This window comes from Anomaloglossus baeobatrachus, chromosome 1 (assembly GCF_048569485.1).
Source record: "Anomaloglossus baeobatrachus isolate aAnoBae1 chromosome 1, aAnoBae1.hap1, whole genome shotgun sequence".
Lineage (NCBI taxonomy): Eukaryota > Metazoa > Chordata > Amphibia > Anura > Aromobatidae > Anomaloglossus > Anomaloglossus baeobatrachus.
In genome coordinates, this window is record NC_134353.1 from 365,479,758 (window position 1) to 365,500,696 (window position 20,939).

At 45.2% G+C, this 20,939-nt stretch overlaps 1 protein-coding gene across 2 annotated transcripts in view; it reads right to left on the reverse strand.

The window, feature by feature from the left end:
- Nucleotides 1–3,400: 3,400 nt before the first annotated feature.
- UBXN8 (UBX domain protein 8) overlaps nucleotides 3,401–20,939 on the reverse strand; it is a 64,979-nt gene continuing 47,440 nt past the window's right edge. For both annotated transcript variants that reach the window (XM_075337809.1, XM_075337808.1), the window contains 2 exons: nucleotides 16,080–16,154; nucleotides 3,401–3,840 (listed from right to left, as the gene is read on the reverse strand). In XM_075337809.1, the coding sequence (XP_075193924.1) occupies nucleotides 3,676–3,840; nucleotides 16,080–16,154 (240 nt within the window). In that variant the 3' untranslated portion in view covers nucleotides 3,401–3,675. The remainder of the gene's footprint in view (nucleotides 3,841–16,079; nucleotides 16,155–20,939) is intronic.

A 20,939-nucleotide genomic window follows, 5' to 3' on the forward strand; every position in this document is an offset into this window, starting at 1 on the left:
AAAAAACGGAAGGCACACGTATGACAAACGGCCCGTATATGGAATGGAACAGATGTCACATGGATGCATCCGTGAAAACAATGGACCGTCTTTTGCGGACCGCAAAGATGGAACGGTCATGTGAATGAGCCCTAAGTTGTATGCTCCTCAAATCTGACCTTCATGGAAAGTGGCAAGAAGAAAGCCAGTTTTTAAACCAAAGCCATTTAGGGGATACAGCTAGCACGTGGAAGAAGGTGTTGTCAGATGTGACCAAAGTAGAATTTTTGGAGCTAAATGCAAAACTTTATATGTGGTAGAAAACTAACTGCACATCACCCTGAAAACACCACCCTTACCATCAAACAATATGGTGGCAGCATCATGCTGTGAGGATGATTTTCTTCAGCAGGGACAGGGAAGCTTGTCAGAATTGATGGGAAGATGGATGGAGCTAAATACAGGGCAATCCTGAAGGACTTGAGACTGAGGTGTAGGTTGACCTTCCAACAGGACAATGACCCTAAATACACTGACAGAGCTCCTATGAATGGTTTAGATTAACCCCTTAATGACCACGGGCAGTAAAATTACGTCCCAGCGGTCATAGTGTTAATCCCACCCGGCTGCCAAAGGGAATCCGTGCACATGTCAGCTGATTTGCACAGCTGACGTGTACCTAGCAGGCATGAGCAGATCCGCCATCTGTCTGTACCTGTTAACCCCTTAAATGGCGATGTGAAAATGTGACAGCGCCATTATAATCAGTCGCGGTTAAAGTTTATTCACTGCCCGACACCGGAAATCACGTGACGTGATCACGTGGATCTGATGGTTGTCATGGTATCACAGGGTCATGTGATGACCCTTGTAGCTCACATGACTCACTTCCTGTTTCACCTGTCCGAGAGCTGTGTGAGACAGGTGATGAGCATATCTGGTGTTCCCAGCTGTGATCAGCAGATATGTAAGACCGATCAGACTGCTGATCCTTATAGCCCCTTAGGGGGACTAGTAAAATAAAATAAAAAGTAAAAAAAAAAGTTGTGAAAAATTAACAAAAATAAAAAAAACCCTAAAAATTACAAATCACCCCCCTTTCGCCCGATTGAAAATTAAAAGATTAAAAAAGTAAAAAATATACACACATTTGATATTGCCGTGTTCAGAAATGCCTGATCTATCAAAATATAAAATCAATTAACCTGAATGGTAAACTGAGTAGCGGCAAAAAAATTCCAAACACCAAAATTACATTTTTTTGGTCTAGAGCAAATTTTGCGCAAAATGCAATAATAGGTGACCAAAACGTAGTATCTGTGCAAAAATGGTACCATTGAAAATGTCAGCTTGAGACGCGAAAAATAAGCCATCACTGAACCCCAGATCTCAAAAAATGAGAACGCTACGGGTCGCGGAAAATGGCACAAACGTGTGCCACTTTTTTGGAGAAACATCAGATTTTTTTTTTAACCCCTTAGTAAAAGTAACCTTTGAAAATCTGTGTCAAGACTTGAAACGTGCTGTTCACAGACACTTTCTATACAATCTCACTGAGCTAGAGCTATTTGCAAAGAAGAATGAGCAAAAATGTCAGCCTCTACATATGCAAAGCTGGTAGAGACATATCCCAAAAGACTTGAAGCAGGAATTGCAGGGATAGGTGGTCCTTGAAGTATTGACTCAGAGGGGCTGAATACAAATGCACGTCCCAATTTTCAGATTTATATTTTTAAAATAGAAAATCACGAGGCATGAATACTTTTTCAAAACACCAAGACACCGTAGTGGAAGATTTCTCCCCATCCAGCACATAGCAATAGCCTTCAGGCCCATACAGAGTGCTTCTATCAAGATCTCCGATCATGTTGACACTATAATTTTTCATCCAAGAATACAATTAATCATATCTCAGCCTTGTAAACTCCACCACTTCTGACAAAATATTTACAACCTGACCCAAAACAATCCCTGATGACATGTCTGAAGTCAGTATAGGGAGTATGACAGCAATTGCGTTACACCCTACCCATCCTAGAAGGAATTAAAGGGAACCTGACAGCTCCTCCATGCCCCTCAAACCACCATCATGTTTTTTCCCTTATGTTAATACCCATTCTAATAAGCTGTAGATGGCAAAAAACTATTTCAGAAATCCTTTTATGATAAGTGAGCAAGGAAAAAAAAAAAATAAAAAAATGCACGGTTTCGCTGCGCTGCTCAGAAAGGTAGTGATAAGGTTATTTGGGATGTAGATTTATTAATTATTTACATGCCACTACCCATTTCGGGGGTACAACCTCCCCCTTCCTCAGGTAGCCTACCTGAGGAAGGGGGAGGTTGTACCCCCGAAACGCGTAGTGGCATGTAAATAATTAATAAATCTACATCCCAAATAACCTTATCACTACCTTTCTGAGCAGCGCAGCAAAACCGTGCATTTTTTTTTTTTCCTTGCATCTTTATCTCCCTTTGGGAGCTCACGGGGCTGCTGCAGCCAGAACCAGGATCGTACTATCCGTTTGAATCTAACACCAGGGGCTGGGGAATCACCGCATCTGTGATCACGGGACCATCCGACCCGGAGGAGGAGCTGCTATCAGACGCCGGTCCGGCGGCTGCACACTGGACGTGGAAACCCCGATCGTGTGAGCAGAGTCCTGCGGAGTCAGGAGGACGGGATCCCTGCTGACAAGGAGCGGTGAACTTGCGATCCCCCTTCAATACCACTATCAGTGTTGTACCTGACGTACAACACTATCAGGTGAGTGTGCACCTCACATTGTACATACCTCGGTACATTAAGATCCCACACAGGAGCGCCCTCTCTCTCTTTTTTCATTTATGATAAGTGAAGTAGTGTGAGACTAGTCTAGGGGGGGGGGGGTTCCTGAGATAATTCTTCCCACTCTTCATGTTCTCATATCACTGTGGTGTGACAACATGATATGCAAGAGCTGGTGTCACCGTCAGACATTCACACATTGCGCATGCGCGTGACTTTAATGCTCCCAGGTCAGTGCCCAATAAATGACATACGTTCCCCAGCTTTGTTGGCACATTGTGTATATAGTGATAACGCAATCTGTTGTCCACCGAGGAGCCGAAGAAAATACCTGAAAGGAGAACCGGTTAGCACGACTGTGCTCCTTGGATATGCACAGTGAGTCTAAAAAGACAGGTGTACGTTCCTCAGGTTCATGGCATGAAAGGACGAAAGTTGTACACATGAGATTTGCAAAGAGCCAGAGGTGATGCAAATTTTTTAAAAATGGATCTGTTGCATGATAAACTATTATGGGGCACATCTGGGCTCTGTCATGTGTCAGTATTAAAGAGAAGTTCTGTGTGATGATCTGATTCGTTTTTACATAAATTCAGTTAGTCTAGTCCTAATACAGGACTGAGGTCACAAATGCAGTTGTTTGGAATGCTAACACCTTTATTTAATGTCTTCCTGAGTCCGTCTAGGGAAACTGGCAAGGAACAAACTGACAATAATCACTGGAAAATAGAATAACACTTTCATGATAAATTGAAAAATTCATCAGAAATTGGCATACACTGAAAAACTGTGTGATCATAAAACTGATCATTTAGTATACATCTAAATACATCATCCCCCCCCCCCCGAACTCATTGGTTTTCTTTGGAATTTGTATGATTTGTGTGCTCAACAACGATGTGGACATAAAGTTACAATGGATCCTTTTCTTCAATATTTAAGGCGGTGTGCCTTGTGATGCCAATATTTTCCAGAGTAACATTCTCTTTCAGTTCTAGAGGACATCTTGGCATAGGCATACAAATTGAATAAAAGACCGGGTGATAACCAATTTTCGTCATCCAATCTTGCAATACCTGGTAAAAATGAAACAAAGACAAAAATCTTAGTAAAATGATGAATATAATGGCAGCTTCAACTTTTTTTTCTCTTTGGCTGTGTGCACACGTTGCGTTTTTTACCGCGGAAACGCTGCGTTTTGAACCGCAGCGTTTCAGTGGCAAATTGCATGCGTTCAGCTTTCCCAGCAAAGGGTATGGGAAAGCTGAAAAATCAGTGCACACGCTGCGTTTCTTTCCGCAGCGTTTTGGATGCCAAAAATCGGTGCGGAAAGAAAAGCAGCATGTCACTTCTTTTGTGCATTGTGGCTCTGTTCTCTCCCCAATTGAAATCAATGATGTGGGGTCAGAACGCAGCTACACCGCATGGAGCTGCTTTTTTGTTGCGGTCCGCGGGCTTTGTCAGCACGCCAGAACGCAGGCATTTACCTGGAAGTGAGGTCAAGAGGTTTCCTGTTGACCTCACTTCCTGGCAAAGCCCCCGGTGTCACCAAAGTGCCCGTCCCGACCCCCGACCCCCCTCCCGAAAATCCAACATGGCCGCGCGCACAGTAGCGCACCGGCCGCCCTGCTCCTATGTTATCTGTCGCATGTGCCTTGAAACATGCGACAGAAAAATGCACCCAGGCCCTGCCAGTTCACCCCAATTCCCCCCGGTGTCATACATACCTGTCCGGTCGCAGCGCTGAACCCCGCGGCTCCCTCCTCCTTCACAGCAGACGCCGGCCGGTCACATGTGCCGAGCAGCTGACAGCCAGCACTGTGTTCAGAGAGCTGTGCTGGCTGCTCGGCACTCTGCAGCTGTGACCCGGGGAGAGTGGGTGCAGATTTTTGCACCCACTCTCCTCAAATGGAGGGTCTGCCCTCCTAGAAAATGGGGGATACGTTCCCTGAACGTGCCCCCATATTCTAGAAGGTCCAGAGCCGACGTGGGACATCCAAATGGATTTCTGCTGACCCATTTTTTTTTATTAAATTGGAGAACAAGGGAATGATTTGGGGAGTGTTTTTTCTAATAAAAAATTTTTTGTTGTCTTTTTTTGCTTTTGTTTACTGTCAAGTAGTTATGTCGGGTGTCTGATAGACGCCGTGACATCACTAATTGCTGGGCTTGATGCCAGGTGACATTACACATCTGGTATCCACCCCATTTATTACCCCGTTAGCCAACGCACCAGGGCGCGGGATGAGTTGGGGCGAAGCGCCAGGATTGGCGCATCTAATGGATGCGCCACTTCTGGGGCGGCTGTGGCCTGCTATTTTTAGGCTGGGAAGAGTCCAATAACCATGGCTCTTCCCACCCTGAGAATACCAGACCTCAGCTGTCAGCTTCACCTTGGCTGGTGATCTAATTTGGGGGGACCCCATGTTGTTTTTTTTTTATTATTTTTATTTATAAATAAAAAAAAAAACCTGGGGAGCCCTCCAAATTGATCACCAGACAAGATGAAGCTGCCAGCTGTGGTTTGCAGGCTACAGCTGTCTGCTTTACCCTGACTGGCTATCAAAAATAGGGGGGACCCCACGCCATTTTTTTTTTTGTTTTTGTGATAAAAACTAGGCTAGGCACCCTTTAGTGCCACATGAAAGGTACTAAAAGGTGCCAGCTTAGAATATGCAGGGGGGGGTGGGACGTTGTATATATATTTGACCTCCATTGACGCTTTTTAGGCTGGATGCCCACAATCGGGGTTTGCAGCGTTTTAGACGCAGATTGTTTTCCCTGCGTCCATGACGCTGCGTTGTGCAGTAGAAGCACAGTGGAAGGATTTTTAGAAATCTCATGCCCACTGTGCTTCTTTTCTCCGCAGCATAAACCGACCGGTGGCGCAGCTTCCCGAGCCTCAGCATGTCAATTTATGCTGCGTAGATGAGTGTTCTCTGCAGGTAGCATAGAGCTCCACAGCGGCCTGAACCCAAATCGTGGGCATGGGCAGCTGCGTTCTCCCGTGGGAAACACTCACATCTCTGCAGGAAGGCTGACACTGGGTACTAGACGCCGTGTCGCTGGATCATGGCCACATAGCCCAACAGTGAGAATATTGTTGCTACAGCTACATTTTGGGGGAAGTAGCTGTGGATTCAAAATGATTAATATACTCCTGAATAAAATCCTTGAGGGGTGCAGATTCCAAAATGGGGTCACTTGTGGGGGTTTTCTGACGTATAGGTACCCAAGTCTTAAAAAACGCATGAAAAACGCATGAAAAACGCATGCGTTTTCGATGCGTTGTTTCTCAAAAAGCATTGTTTACTATTCTCCCCTCTGCCAGAGGGTGCGTTTTTTTCCGCGCGGAAAAAAAAGCAACGTGTGCACATACCCTTTCTTAGGAAATAGTTTTAGTTAATTCTGTTAATAATCTCCTGTTATGAATCAAAGTAATTGTTATCAAGAGAAGCTCCCTTAAAGGGAATCTGTCAGCAGGATTTTGCTATGTAATCTGAAGACAGCATGCTGTAAGGATTTACATACAGATTTCAGCCAGGTATTTCTTATCACAAAGTGTGTTTTTGTTTACCTGCAATGTTAGTTTAAGCTTCAGTAGCTTTATCAAACAGCCTTGAGCTCAAGTCAGACTCTGCCACCATCTGTGATTAGCAGCTTCTGTCTATGGAAATGTCCACTGAAAGCCTGGTGTGGGCGAGAACAGCTCCCAGAGCTCTGCTACATGCTAACACTAAAGTCTTTGATTTTGTCAGAACGGCTGCAGCCAGTATTCTTAGGGGTGCTTCACACATAGCGAGATCGCTACCGAAATCGCTGCTACGGCACGGTTTTGGTGACGCAACAGTGACCTCATTAGCGATCTCGCTGTGTGTGATACTGAGCAGCGATCTGGCCCCTGCTGCGAGATCGCTGCTCGTTACACACAGCCCTGGTTCGTTTTCTTCAAAGGCGCTCTCCCACTGTGACACACAGATCGCTGTGTGTGACAGCGAGAGAGCGACGAAATGAAGCGAGCAGGGAGCAGGAGCCAGCATCTGGCAGCTGCGGTAAGCTGTAACCAGGGTAAACATCGGGTAACCAAGCTGGTTACCCGATATTTACCTTAGTTACCAGCCTCCACAGCTCTCACGCTGCCTGTGCTGCCGGCTCCGGCTCTCTGCACATGTAGCTGCAGTACACATCGGGTTAATTAACCCGATGTGTACTGTAGCTAGGAGAGCAAGGAGCCAGCGCTAAGCAGTGTGCGCGGCTCTCTGCACATGTAGCTGCAGTACACATCGGGTTAATTAACCCGATGTGTACTGTAGCTAGGAGAGCAAGGAGCCAGCGCTAAGCAGTGTGCGCGGCTCCCTGCTCTCGCGGTTATGATCGCTGCTTCGGCTGCTGTGTTTGACAGCTAAGCAGCGATCATAACAGCGACTTACAAGGTCGCTGTTACGTCACAGAAAATGGTGACGTAACAGCGACCTCGTTGTCGCTGTCGCTTAGTGTGAACCAGCCCTAAGTGATACATCATTAAATTTAGGATCTATTTGCCTACATCATGCTGCTCTCAGATGAGGTAGCAAAACCCGCTGATAGGTTCCCTTTAACCCTTTCACCACCGAGGACGTATACCAGTATGTTCTAAATCATGAAGGGGTAATCACCGCCGGCTGCTGTGGTGAGCCGGCGGCGATCCCTGCACATGTCTGCTGATTTGAACAGCAGATATGTGTGACTTACAGGTGCAGGTGGATCCATGATCCACCCGAATCCTGTTAACCCCTTAGATTGCGCTGTCAAAATGTGACAGCACGATTTAAATGGCCGCAGAGGGGAAGAAGGGAATTTTGTTTACTTACCGTAAATTCCTTTTCTTCTAGCTCCTATTGGGAGACCCAGACAATTGACAATTGGGTGTATAGCTTCTGCCTCCGGAGGCCACACAAAGTATTACACTTAAAAGTGTAAACCCCTCCCCTCTGCCTATACACCCCCCCGTGCATCACGGGCTCCTCAGTTTTGGTGCAAAAGCAGGAAGGAGGAAACTTATAAATTGGTCTAAGGTAAATTCAATCCGAAGGATGTTCGGAGAACTGAAAACCATGAACCCAGAACAATTCAACATGAACAACATGTGTACACAAAAGAACAACAGCCCGAAGGGAACAGGGGCGGGTGCTGGGTCTCCCAATAGGAGCTAGAAGAAAAGGAATTTACGGTAAGTAAACAAAATTCCCTTCTTCTTTGTCGCTCCATTGGGAGACCCAGACAATTGGGACGTCCAAAAGCAGTCCCTGGGTGGGTAAAAGAATACCTCGGTAATAGAGCCGTAACACGGCCCCTTCCTACAGGTGGGCAACCGCCGCCTGAAGGACTCTCCTACCTAGGCTGGCATCTGCCGAAGCGTAGGTATGCACTAGATAGTGCTTCGTGAAAGTGTGCAGACTCGACCAGGTAGCCGCTTGACATACCTGCTGAGCCGTAGCCTGGTGCCACAATGCCCAGGACGCACCCACGGCTCTGGTAGAATGGGCTTTCAGTCCTGAAGGAACCGGAAGCCCAGAAGAACGGTAGGCTTCAAGAATTGGTTCCTTGATCCACCGAGCCAAGGTTGACTTGGAAGCCTGCGACCCTTTACGCTGGCCAGCGACAAGGACAAAGAGCGCATCCGAGCGGCGCAGGGGCGCCGTACGAGAAATGTAGAGTCTGAGTGCTCTCACAAGATCTAACAAGTGCAAATCCTTTTCACATTGGTGAACTGGATTAGGGCAAAAAGAAGGTAAGGAGATATCCTGATAGAGATGAAAAGGGGATACCACCTTAGGGAGAAATTCCGGAACCGGACGCAGAACCACCTTGTCCTGGTGAAACACCAGGAAGGGGGCTTTGCATGACAGTGCAGCTAGCTCAGACACTCTCCGAAGTGATGTGACTGCCACTAGGAAGACCACCTTCTGAGAGAGGCGTGAAAGAGAAATATCTCTCATTGGCTCCAAAGGTGGTTTCTGAAGAGCCGTTAGCACCCTGTTCAGATCCCAGGGTTCTAGCGGACGCTTGTAAGGAGGGACTATGTGGCAAACCCCCTGCAGGAACGTGCGTACCTGCGGAAGCCTGGCTAGACGCTTTTGAAAAAACACAGAGAGCGCCGAGACTTGTCCCTTAAGAGAGCCGAGAGACAAACCCTTTTCCATTCCGGATTGAAGGAAGGACAGAAAAGTGGGCAAGGCAAATGGCCAGGGAGTAAAACCCTGATCAGAGCACCAGGATAAGAAGATCCTCCACGTCCTGTGGTAGATCTTGGCGGACGTTGGTTTCCTGGCCTGTCTCATAGTGGCAATGACCTCTTGAGATAACCCTGAAGACGCTAGGATCCAGGACTCAATGGCCACACAGTCAGGTTGAGGGCCGCAGAATTCAGATGGAAAAATGGCCCTTGAGACAGCAAGTCTGGTCGGTCTGGTAGTGCCCACGGTTGACCCACCGTGAGATGCCACAGATCCGGGTACCACGACCTCCTCGGCCAGTATGGGGCGATGAGGATGGCGCGGCGGCAGTCGGACCTGATCTTGCGTAACACTCTGGGCAGCAGTGCCAGAGGAGGAAAAACATAAGGCAGTCGAAACTGCGACCAATGCTGAACTAATGCGTCTGCCGCCAGAGCTCTGTGATCTTGAGACCGTGCCATGAATGCCGAGACCTTGTTGTTGTGCCGGGACGCCATTAGGTCGACGTCCGGCTACCCCCAGCGGCAACAGATCTCTTGAAACACGTCCGGGTGAAGAGACTATTCCCCTGCGTCCATGCCCTGGCGACTGAGAAAGTCTGCTTCCCAGTTTTCTACGCCCGGGATGTGAACTGCGGAGATGGTGGATGCTGTGGCTTCCACCCACAGCAGAATCCGCCGAACTTCCTGGAAGGCTTGCCGACTGCGTGTGCCGCCTTGGTGGTTGATGTATGCCACTGCCGTGGCGTTGTCCGACTGAATTCGGATCTGCCTGCCTTCCAGCCACGGCTGGAACGCCTTTAGGGCTAGATACACTGCCCTTATCTCCAGAACATTGATCTGAAGGGAGGAATCTGGCTGAGTCCAGGTACCCTGAGCCCTGTGGTGGAGGAAGACCGCTCCCCACCCTGACAGACTCGCGTCCGTCGTGACCACAGCCCAGGATGGGGGCAGGAATGATTTCCCCTTCGACAAAGAAGTGGGAAGAAGCCACCACTGAAGGGAGGCCTTGGCTGCCCGAGAAAGGGAGACGTTCCTGTCGAGGGACGTCGACTTCCTGTCCCATTTGCGGAGAATGTCCCATTGAAGTGGACGCAGATGAAACTGCGCAAATGGAACTGCCTCCATTGCTGCCACCATCTTCCCTAGGAAGTGCATGAGGCGCCTCAAGGGGTGCGACTGGGCTCGAAGGAGAGATTGCACCCCTGTCCGTAGTGAACGCTGTTTGTCCAGCGGAAGATTCACTATCGCCGATTGGGTCGGTGTCAGTTTTGACTTTGGGAAATTGATGATCCACCCGAACCTCTGGAGAGTCTCCAGAGCAATGTTCAGGCTGTGTTGGCATGTCACCCGAGAGGGGGCCTTGACAAGAAGATCGTCTAAGTAAGGGATCACTGAGTGTCCCTGAGAGTGTAGGACTGCTACCACTGTTGCCATGACCTTGGTGAAGACCCGTGGGGCTGTCGCCAGGCCGAAAGGCAGTGCCACGAACTGAAGGTGTTCGTCCCTGATGGCGAAACGCAGGAAGCGCTGATGCTCTGGTGCAATCGGCACGTGGAGATAAGCATCCCTGATGTCGATTGATGCTAGGAAGTCTCCTTGGGACATCGAGGCGATGACGGAGCGGAGAGATTCCATCCGGAACCGCCTGGTTTTCACGTGTCTGTTGAGCAGTTTGAGGTCCAGAACGGGACGGAAAGATCCGTCCTTTTTTGGCACCACAAACAAGTTGGAGTAAAAACCGTGACCCCATTGCTGAAGGGGAACAGGGATAACCACTCCTTCTGCCTTCAGAGTGCTCACCGCCTGAAGAAGAGCATCGGCTCGCTCGGTGGGCGGAGATGTTCTGAAGAAACGAGTCGGAGGACGAGAGCTGAACTCTATCCTGTAACCGTGAGACAGAATGTCTCTCACCCATCGGTCTTGGACATGTGGCAACCAGGCGTCGCAAAAGCGGGAGAGCCTGCCACCGACCGAGGATGCGGTTTGGGGAGGCCGAAAGTCATGAGGAGGCCGCTTTGGGAGCGGTTCCTCCGGCGGTCTTTTTAGGACGTGACTTAGACCGCCATGAATCAGAGTTCCTCTGACCCTTCTGTGGCCTGTTGGACGAGGAGAATTGAGACCTGGCTGAGGGCCGAAAGGACCGAAACCTCGATTGTACCTTCCGTTGTTGAGGTCTGTTTGGTTTGGACTGGGGTAAGGACGAGTCCTTTCCCTTGGATTGTTTAATGATTTCATCCAATTGCTCGCCAAACAGGCGGTCGCCAGAAAATGGCAAACCGGTTAAAAACTTTTTGGAAGCAGAGTCTGCCTTCCATTCACGTAGCCACATGGCCCTGCGGACTGCCACTGAATTGGCGGATGCTACCGCCGTACGGCTCTGCTGTTGTCTCCTCTTAGAGCAATCAGAGAGGGTATATAGCCAAAAGCAAATGGTGCGGCCGTACAGAGTAAATGTATACAATATAAGCATATAAATATACACTTCGGCACCCAGGGGGGCCAGCACCTAGTAATAGGTGCGGCTTACCGACCGCCCTCAGCGGTTGTGTGACCACCAGATTCCCTGCCTGGGCCTCCCAGAGCTGTGGAGCTTTGAAGTTCTCCAGCGTCAGACGTGCTGATAGGAATGGCTGCCAGCGTTCTGAGAGGAGGAGGGAGCCGTGGGCGTGCCTCAGAAAGTGCGGGAATCTGGTGCCCCGCAGTGCTCAGTGAGGGGGGAGGAGGATACCTCAGTATGCTCCAGCCCTCACCACTGACCTGCAGTCTAGCGTCCCGCCCTCACCCCTGACTGGCAGGCCCGGGGGCGGGAGTTTGCGGTACTAGGCCGCAAAAGCCGGGGACTAAATTTATTAGCGCGGCCGGCAAACAAGCGCGGTCGGCGCGGTAGTCCCGGCGACGCAAGACACCCGGCAGGTGCTGCAGCGTCCGTTACACAGGCGCTCTATGCGCCGTCCCCAAGGGGACACAGAGTACCTCATAGGAGCAGGGCCTGTCCCTGACGATACCCGGTCTCCTGTCCAGCAGATTCCCCCAGGGGCTGCGGAGGGAGCACGGTCCCAGTGCCTGGTGACCGATTAGGATCCCACTTCACCCAGAGCCCCTAAGGGATGGGGAAGGAAAACAGCATGTGGCTCCAGCCTTTGTACCCGCAATGGGTTCCTCAACCTTAACAGCACCGCCGACCAGAGTGGGGTGAGAAGGGAGCATGCCGGGGGCCCTGTTATGGGCCCTCTTTTCTTCCATCCGATATAGTCAGCAGCTGCTGCTGACTAAATTGTGGAGCTTGCGTGCATGTGTGCCTCCTTCAACACAAAGCATAAAAACTGAGGAGCCCGTGATGCACGGGGGGGTGTATAGGCAGAGGGGAGGGGTTTACACTTTTAAGTGTAATACTTTGTGTGGCCTCCGGAGGCAGAAGCTATACACCCAATTGTCAATTGTCTTGGTCTCCCAATGGAGCGACAAAGAAATCGCCTTTTCCCACCGCCATCGTAGGCCTCGTGACACAATCATGGGGAGCCGATGGTTGCCATGGTAGCCACAAGTCACGTGATGAATCCTGTCACTATCATGATGCAGTTCCTGTTACAGCTGACAGCAGTGGCTGTAGGAGGAACGTAGCATTTATTTGCAGCGCTGATCAACAGAAATGAATCACCGATCAAACTGATGGTCCTTATAGTCACTTAGGGGGACTAGTAAAATAAAAATTAAACGGTTAAAAAAATTTGGTATTGCCGCGTTGAGAAACGCCTGCTCTATCAAAATATAAAATCAATTAACCTGATTGGAAATTTTTTGACGCCACGCCTTTTACCGAACACCAAAATTATGTTTTTTGGTTGTCGTAAATTTTGTGCAAAATGCAATAACAGGGGTTCAAAATGTAGCATCTGTGCAAAAATGGTACCTTTAAAAACGCCAGCTCCAGACGCAAAAATTAAGCCATCACTAAACCCCATATCACAAAAATGAGAACACTACAGGTTGCTAAAAATGGTGCAAAAAATGTCCCACTTTTTTTGGACAAATGTCTGAATTTTATTTAACCCCTTAGATAAAAGTAAACGTATACATGTTTTGTATCTACGGACCCATACAAACCTAAGGCATTACAGCAACATAACGGTTTTACCATATAGTGAACAAGGTGAACAAGATACCCCAAAACAATCAAGCAATCACACTTTTTTTGCAATTTTTCCGCACCTGGAATTTGTTTGCCGTTTTTCAGTACACTATATGGTAAAACTTATGGTTTCTTTTAAAAGTACAACTTGTCCCGCAAAAAACAAGCCATCATATGGCAAGATTGATGGAAGAATAAAAAAGTTACAGGTCTCGGAAGAAGGGGAGGAATAAAAAAAAATAAAAAATGAAAAATCGCCTGGGGGTGAAGGGTTAAGAAGAGTAAGGTGCTGTAGGCGTTATGTACACATCCATGATATTTATCGTATGTAAAAACACAGTCTGCTGTTCATCAGTGTTTTTCATCCAAGTTTCATCAGTGTTTGGTCCGGTATCTGTTTTTACCATCAATGATTTTCACATATGAAAAAAATAATTACAAAGCTTTTTTATCCATTACAATATTATTCATGGGCATTACATGGACTGCACACTGATGCCATCAGTTAATTTCACAGACCCATTGACTTGCATGGAAATTTTGAACCATGACTTGGATCAAAAACGGACATATCTCCTTGTTTTTTTGCGGACAAGTGGTCTGCAACAAATCACAGACATCTCAACAGTCCCATACATTATAAGAGGTAGATGAGTCTGGTCAGAGTGCAATACAAGTGTCTTACAGTTTTCTTGTATGTAGAGAAATTTTTACAAAATAATTTTGATACTTTCTCCATTCTGACAGTCCGTGAAAATCGAACCGAATCCGAGTGTGGTCTGACGTTTTCCACGGGCCCAATGACTTGCATTACCAATTATAATCAGACCCTCGGCTCAAAATCGGACATGTTTCACGGAAATGTGAATGGCCCCATAGACACAAGTATGAGTGCCATCTAGGAAAACCTGTTCAAATGCCAGGTTTTTCAAATGTAACTAAATCATAGTGTTAACAATCATTTCAGAATTTTTTTTTACCTTTAGTGTCTCCTATAATCTGTACAGATCCATTGAGAAACAAACTGAAATAGTTTTGAGGGAGCAAATAAATATTAAAAACTAAATAATGTGGCTGCATAAATGTGCACACCCTTAAACTAATAGCTTGTTGAAGTACCCTTTAAATTTAAGGCAGCATTCATTCATTTCGGGTAGGAATCTATCAGTATGGCAAATCCAGAATTGGAAATCTTTGCCAACTCTTCTTGGTAGTAGCGCTCCATATCTGCCAGATTGAGGGGGCACTCGCGTGTGGGCATCTACTGGCATCTCTTGTCTGGGCTTTGATGGCCACTCCAAAATGTTGAGCTTCATCTGGGAGCTGGTGAACATGGGCATCAGCGTTCACACTTTTTAATTACCGCTGTCAAGGATTGAAAGCAGCGTCTAAATAGTTAAGACAGCAGCAATTGGAGCGCACTGCTGCTACAGAAAAATATCGGCTATGTACAACAGCCCACATCAATCGGGAACGTAGCAGTACGTCAGATGTCAAAAAGGTGTTAAAAGTGAACCTGTCAGCTGAATCATGTTGCCCGAAGCATGTGTGTGTTTATAGGGAAAACTTCAAAAAAGGTCCGTGGAGCCTCTGTTAGGAGTCTCGACACGGAAAATAGCCAGATATCCCTCCGGAAAGGACCTAACCAAGGAGTGGATCTTTTTAGGAAACCACCATATTAAGTGGCCCTTTTAGTCAATATCCAGCTCTTGACGAGTTTAAAGATATGAAAAGGGAAATACCAAGGCCAGGTATCCATCCACAGACAGCTGTTTTGGGGTATTGCCCCTCAACAGTGTGGAGTAGGATTCTGGCCAGGTGGGAGCAATGCCTAGTAGACCAGCAAGACAAAACAATCACTGATCTTGGGGAGACCATCCTTTGCATACTTTGATTTGCATACTTCCCAGGGGGCAATGCACCTAGGATTTCACTGTGTTAAGCGCTTTCACTGGCTTCCGGCAGTGTTTTCTCTGGCTGGTCTCCCCAAGATCAGTGATTGTTTTGTCTTGCTGGTCTACTAGGCATTGCTCCCACCTGGCCAAAATCCTACTCCACACTGGGATATCTGGCTATTTTCCGTGTCGAGACTCCTAACAGAGGCTCCACGGACCTTTTTTGATTTGCATACTTCCCAGGGGGCAATGCACCTAGGATTTCACTGTGTTGAGCGCCTTCGCTGGCTACCGACAGTGTTTTCTCAGGCTGGTCTCCCTGAGATCAGTGATTGTTTTTTCTATAGGGAAAACTTGTCAGTTAAGGGGAATAGGGAGGAAAGAAGCCATTATAGGACTACCTCAAATTTGTCATCCGTATGACATAGCACCCCCCTTTCAAAGTATGTTTTCTCTTAAATTTTGGAGTGTTTCAAAGTAAAACATACCTGGTTTCAAAATGACAGCCAGATTCTAATTTATGCTGTTTGTGTTTCAGGCAACATGAATCAACTGATAGATTTGCCTTAATATTAAATGTAGAGAAATCCAGTATACCGATCCTTGTTCATTTAAAACAGTCTTCTTTATTTTATATAATGTAAAAATGGTACTCACCATATGAAAAAAACAAAAACTGGCAACTGAGAGCGACTATGGGAAACAGGATTTAGGTCAGCATTTTTCACTTGACCATATATGCAATAATAAATGACAGTATTCTGAAATGCGTTTGGCAGTTGCAATATTTTGTATAGTGTGTACTGAGGTTTTTTTTATTGTACTGAATATGAAATAAAGAAAAAACTGTTTTATACAAACAAGGATCCGTGTGCTGAGTTCTCTATATTGGATTTTTCACCTTGTTGCATTCTGTTCTATGTGTGTATTGGACGTTGTTGAGTCTGATTCGGACCACCGGCGAGCTGACTTGTTTGCTAAAGTTGTGTGAATATTAAGAGCAGCATCATCAAACTCAATATGTGTGGGTGAAAATGGCCTCATTTAATATCCACGTTACTTAGCAGCACTTACAAGAGAACTGTAGGTCTTGTAAAATCGTCTTCTATAAACACGACCACTGGGGCACCGTAAAGCTATAGTGACAACCTTGAAAAGAAAAAAAAAATGTCATAAAACAGGTATGTGAAAAGCAAATTTAAAAAAATAAATAAAAAATAAAAATGTCTAAAGCAACTCATATCTCTGACTTCATTTTCATGTAATCCCAATGGCAGTAAAAAACCGCCTGCTTTATAATTCATGTACCTATGTGACCATGTTACATAAAGGACTGCATGTAAAATTATGGCACCTACCAAAAACAGCCCAATTTTGCCCCCAGTTACATATAGGGAACTTGTCCTGACCTTTAACTGTATAAGTTTAACCCTTATTTCATTTAACCTCACCAGCTAAAAAAAAAAGGTCAGTTCTGGATTTAACCCCTTCCGGACCAAGCCAATTTTTACAATTTTGACCAGCGTCACTTTAGGTGGTAATAACTCTGGAATGCCTCAATATATTCCAATGATGCTGAGAATATTTTTTGTGACATATTGCACTTCATGTTAGTGGTACATTTTGGTTGAAATCAGTTGTGTGTATTTATGAAAATAGATTGAAAATTTGACAAACAAAAATTGCAATTTTTTTAACTCTGAATTTTTATGCCCTTAAACCAGAGAGTTATATAATACAAAATCATTAATAAATAACATCTGCCACATTTCTACTTTACATAAGCACCATTTTTTTTTTAAACATAATTTTTTTGTTAGGAAATTTAACTTCTTTTTTTCACAAAAATATTGCTTTAGCCCTAATTTTTTCATTTTCACAGGGGTAACAGAAGAAAGTGGAGCATACAATTTGTTGTGCAATTTCTCCTGAGTACAGGGATACTGTCACGCTGGTGACTGGATAGGAACCCCTGCACTGGCCCTCAGACTATTAGGCTGCTTTCACACATCCGTTTTTTGCTGAGCGGCACAATACGGCACTTTGCAGAAAAAACGCAACAGTTTTTTTTGCCGCTGGTTGCGTTTTTTCCGCATGGACTTGCATTAGAGCCGTATTCTGCAGCATGGCCTTGCGTTGCGTCTGGTTTTTGCCGGATGCGGCATATTTAGCCCATGCGGCAGCCAGATGGAACGTTGCCTGGCATGTTTTTTTGTGCGGCGAAAAAACCGCATCGCGCCGGATCCGGCGCGATTTACAATGCAAGACTATGGACGCCGGATGCGTTTTTTGCACTGCGCATGCTCAGTATGCTCCGTCAAAAAATGGTCGCGCCGCATGGAAAAACTTATGCAACGGATCAATTTTTTTCGCCGCATCTGTTGCATAGGTTTTTGAGCCAGATTGAGCCGCACTGTAAAAACCGGATGAGTGAAAGCAGCCTTAGCACCCTGAGTTTTCCTTCAACCCAGAAGTACACTTGAAGGAACTGAAGTCTGGGCCCCCAGCGTGTCCCTGACTCCTGTTCAGGCCCTGGTGTAACTCCCTTCACACCCACCACCCAAGGTCCGGGCTGGGATGGTAGTCACAAAAACTGCACCGACAAATAAGACAGAGGGGACAACAAAACTCACACACACCAAAAACAAACACCAGGGGGGCAACAAGAAGGTGCACAGGAGGTAAATAAGGTAAGGAGAGGTTACTAAAGAACGGGGTAACTTCCACACCAAACAACAGAAGGCAACAGCAGGAAACACCTCCAACATGCTCCAGAATGAATTCGGAATAACCAGCACCCTCTGTTGGAAACAGAGGTTATTTATGCAGGTTGGGAGTGGTTATCAATGGAAACACCTGAGCTGAGGTATTGCGCTTGCTGCTGGCAAGGAAAGCTGACATTAACCTCTAGTATGCCAAAAGTAAAAAAAACACATTTAATGTGTATAGTCTCAGATGGTATAAAAGAGACTCCGAACCATGGTAGACGACCATGACAGATACCCCATATGTGGTGGAAAACTACAGTTTGCGCACACGGCAGGGCTCAGAAGGAAAGGAATGCTATCTGAATTGTAGACCAGAAAATTGGCCAGAATAGATTGCGATCACAATGTCACATTTGAAGATTCCCTCACATGCCAAAACATCAGAAACCTGCAACAAGTGAACCCATTCTGAAAACTACACCTCTCAAGGAATTCATATCCAGGTGTAGTGAGCAATTTTAATCCTCAGGTGATTCACGGAATTGTATAACATTAGGCTATAATAATAATAAAAAAATATATATCTTTTTCCACTAAAATGTTGCTTTGGCCCCAAAATTTTAATATTCAATAGGATAAAATGGACCATACAATTTGTTACACAATGTCTCCTGAGTACGTCAGTACCCCGTAAGTGGTCAAAAACTACTTTTGAGGCACAGTGCAAAGTGAAGAAGGGAAGGAGCAGCATAGTGGATTGCAGATTTAGTGGCAATGGTTTGTGGGTGCCATGTCATATTAGCAGAGCCTCTGAGGTGCCAGAAAAACAGACCTCTCGTAAGTCACCCCATTTTACAAACTGCACCCCTCAATTAATACATCTAGGGGTGCAGTTAGCATAGTGTCACCACATGTAATTACATTTTTACCACTAAAATGTTGTTTTAACCCCAGATTTTTAATTTTCACAGTGGGAATAAGTAAAAACTGGCCCATAATGCGTTACACAATTTTTCATGAATGTGGCAATACCCCACATGTAACTGTACAGTACTGTTTGGCTGCACCGCAAGACTCAGGAGTGAAAGAGCACAGATTTTAACCTCTTTACCACACAGCAATTTTCTGTTATTTTATTTTCATTTTATCTCCCCTTCTTCAAAGAGCCATAACTATTTTATTTCTCCCTCAATCTTGCCATATAAGGGTTTCTTTTTGTCGGACAAGTTGAACTTAGTTTGACCATATATTTTACTGGAAAACGGAAAAAAAAATCCAAGTGTGGTGAAATTGCAAAAAAAGTGCAATGTTTTTGGGGTCTTTATTTACCATGTTCAATATATGATAAAATTGACATATCAGTATGATTCCTCAGGTCAGTATGACTTCATAGATACCAAACATGTAAAGTTTTAACTAAGGGGTTAAAAAAATTCAGAAGTTTGTCCAAAGAAAGAACAACGGTTTTGTTGCCATTTTCCGTGACCAGTAGCATTCTCATTTTTTTGGGATCTGGGGCTCAGTGACGGGTTATTTTTTGCGTCTTCAGCTGATGTTTTTAATTGCGTAGATGCGCTGTTTTGATCCCCTGTTATTGCATCTTAAAGAAATGTTGCGGCGACCAAAAACGTAATTTTGGTGTTTGGAATTTTTTCTCGACACACAGTTTTCCAATCAGGTTAATATATATATACACATTTTGATAGATTGGGCATTTCTGAAGTCAGCGATACCAAATATGTGTATTATTTTACTTTGTTACCTGTTTTATTTTCAATGGGGCAAAATAGGGTGGTGATTTAATCTTTTAGCTATTTTTATTTTTTCAAATTTTTTAAAACTTTCTTTTTTTTTTCATTTTTTATTTGTTTTACTAGTCTCCCTAGGGGACTTTATTACTGTACAGTAGTGTAATGACAATTTTTTTTTTTATGAAACCATGTGCAATCGAGGAACGTTTATGGGTAATTTAAGAATAAGTATTGCTTTTTTTTGTTTTTTAAAAAAAGTTCCCCCTTTCATTCAAATGAAATAAGGCAAAAATTATTTTTTCCCCCCAAAAAAGGACATACAATTTTGCATTATTGAAACGATAATAGTAATAACTAAGCAACTTTTATTATTCGTTTTTTAACAAATATGGTATAAAACAGTTAATTATAAGTACAATATGTACAAAAGAAGTGTTTACAAATTATTTTTTCCTATGAATTTTAGATTCAAAAATTCAATTTTTTTCGATTTCGCATGTAGTTCCTCCATCAGTTTTACAGCACGTTCAGCATTTTGGTTAGATCTGGGAATGTCAATTAATGACTCCTCGACCAACCAGTGCGCCTTCAAACACTTAATTGCCTTCTTGCACTTTGTCTTGGTGAGTGAGGTTAACAGTTCATTGAAGGACGCTTCGTTGTAGTGTTGCGACTGGAACCAGGCATTTGCCCATTCATAGCAGATGAAGTTGCATGCTATACCGAGGATGCGGCGCCATTCTGGTATCAGAAAAAATGCTATAACAGCATATACAGCTCGCGAGTTCCATCTTGCCATGTGCAGGTTTGGGAGTTTCTTCCAACTGATTCGAGGCCAACGTGATGTTGTTTTGTAATGACGATATGCCTGACATAGTTCATATAAGAACTTGAAATCATCTCGCCATCCAGGATTCTCGCCTGTGTTGACATCATCTGTTGCAACTTGGTGGTAATCAATCTGAAGTGAGGCATAGTTTTCTGTTAATTTGTCAATGAAGAAATAATTGAGTTCTGGTTTCTTCGTTGACTCTGGAATAAGGAAATTCATGACGTGCTTCAGTAGGAGGTCGAGTACATGGTGTTGACAGCCAATGTATTGTGGCTTCTGAAAGCCCTTTCTCAAGACATCATCCTGTATCAGCGTTACAATCCCGTTGAAACGACCAATATTTACTGCTGCTGTGTCGCAGATTATCATGCGAATATTTTCCCAAGCGTCGTATTCATCAATTAGCTGATGTAGTTCCTTGTGAATAGCCGTGGCAGAACCATTCTCACATTTCAGAATACCGAGTTTGATTTCGGTTGTGGTATTTTTCAGCAGAACTACTTGATACTCTTGCCCTTGGATTCTTTTACCATTGAAGTGGAGACAATAGGGATCTTTGCTTTGAAGTTTTACAAATATTTTGGTTTTCATTTTCTGTCCTTCTGAGATTATTCGTCTTCAGACCCCCGACTGACTTGGAACC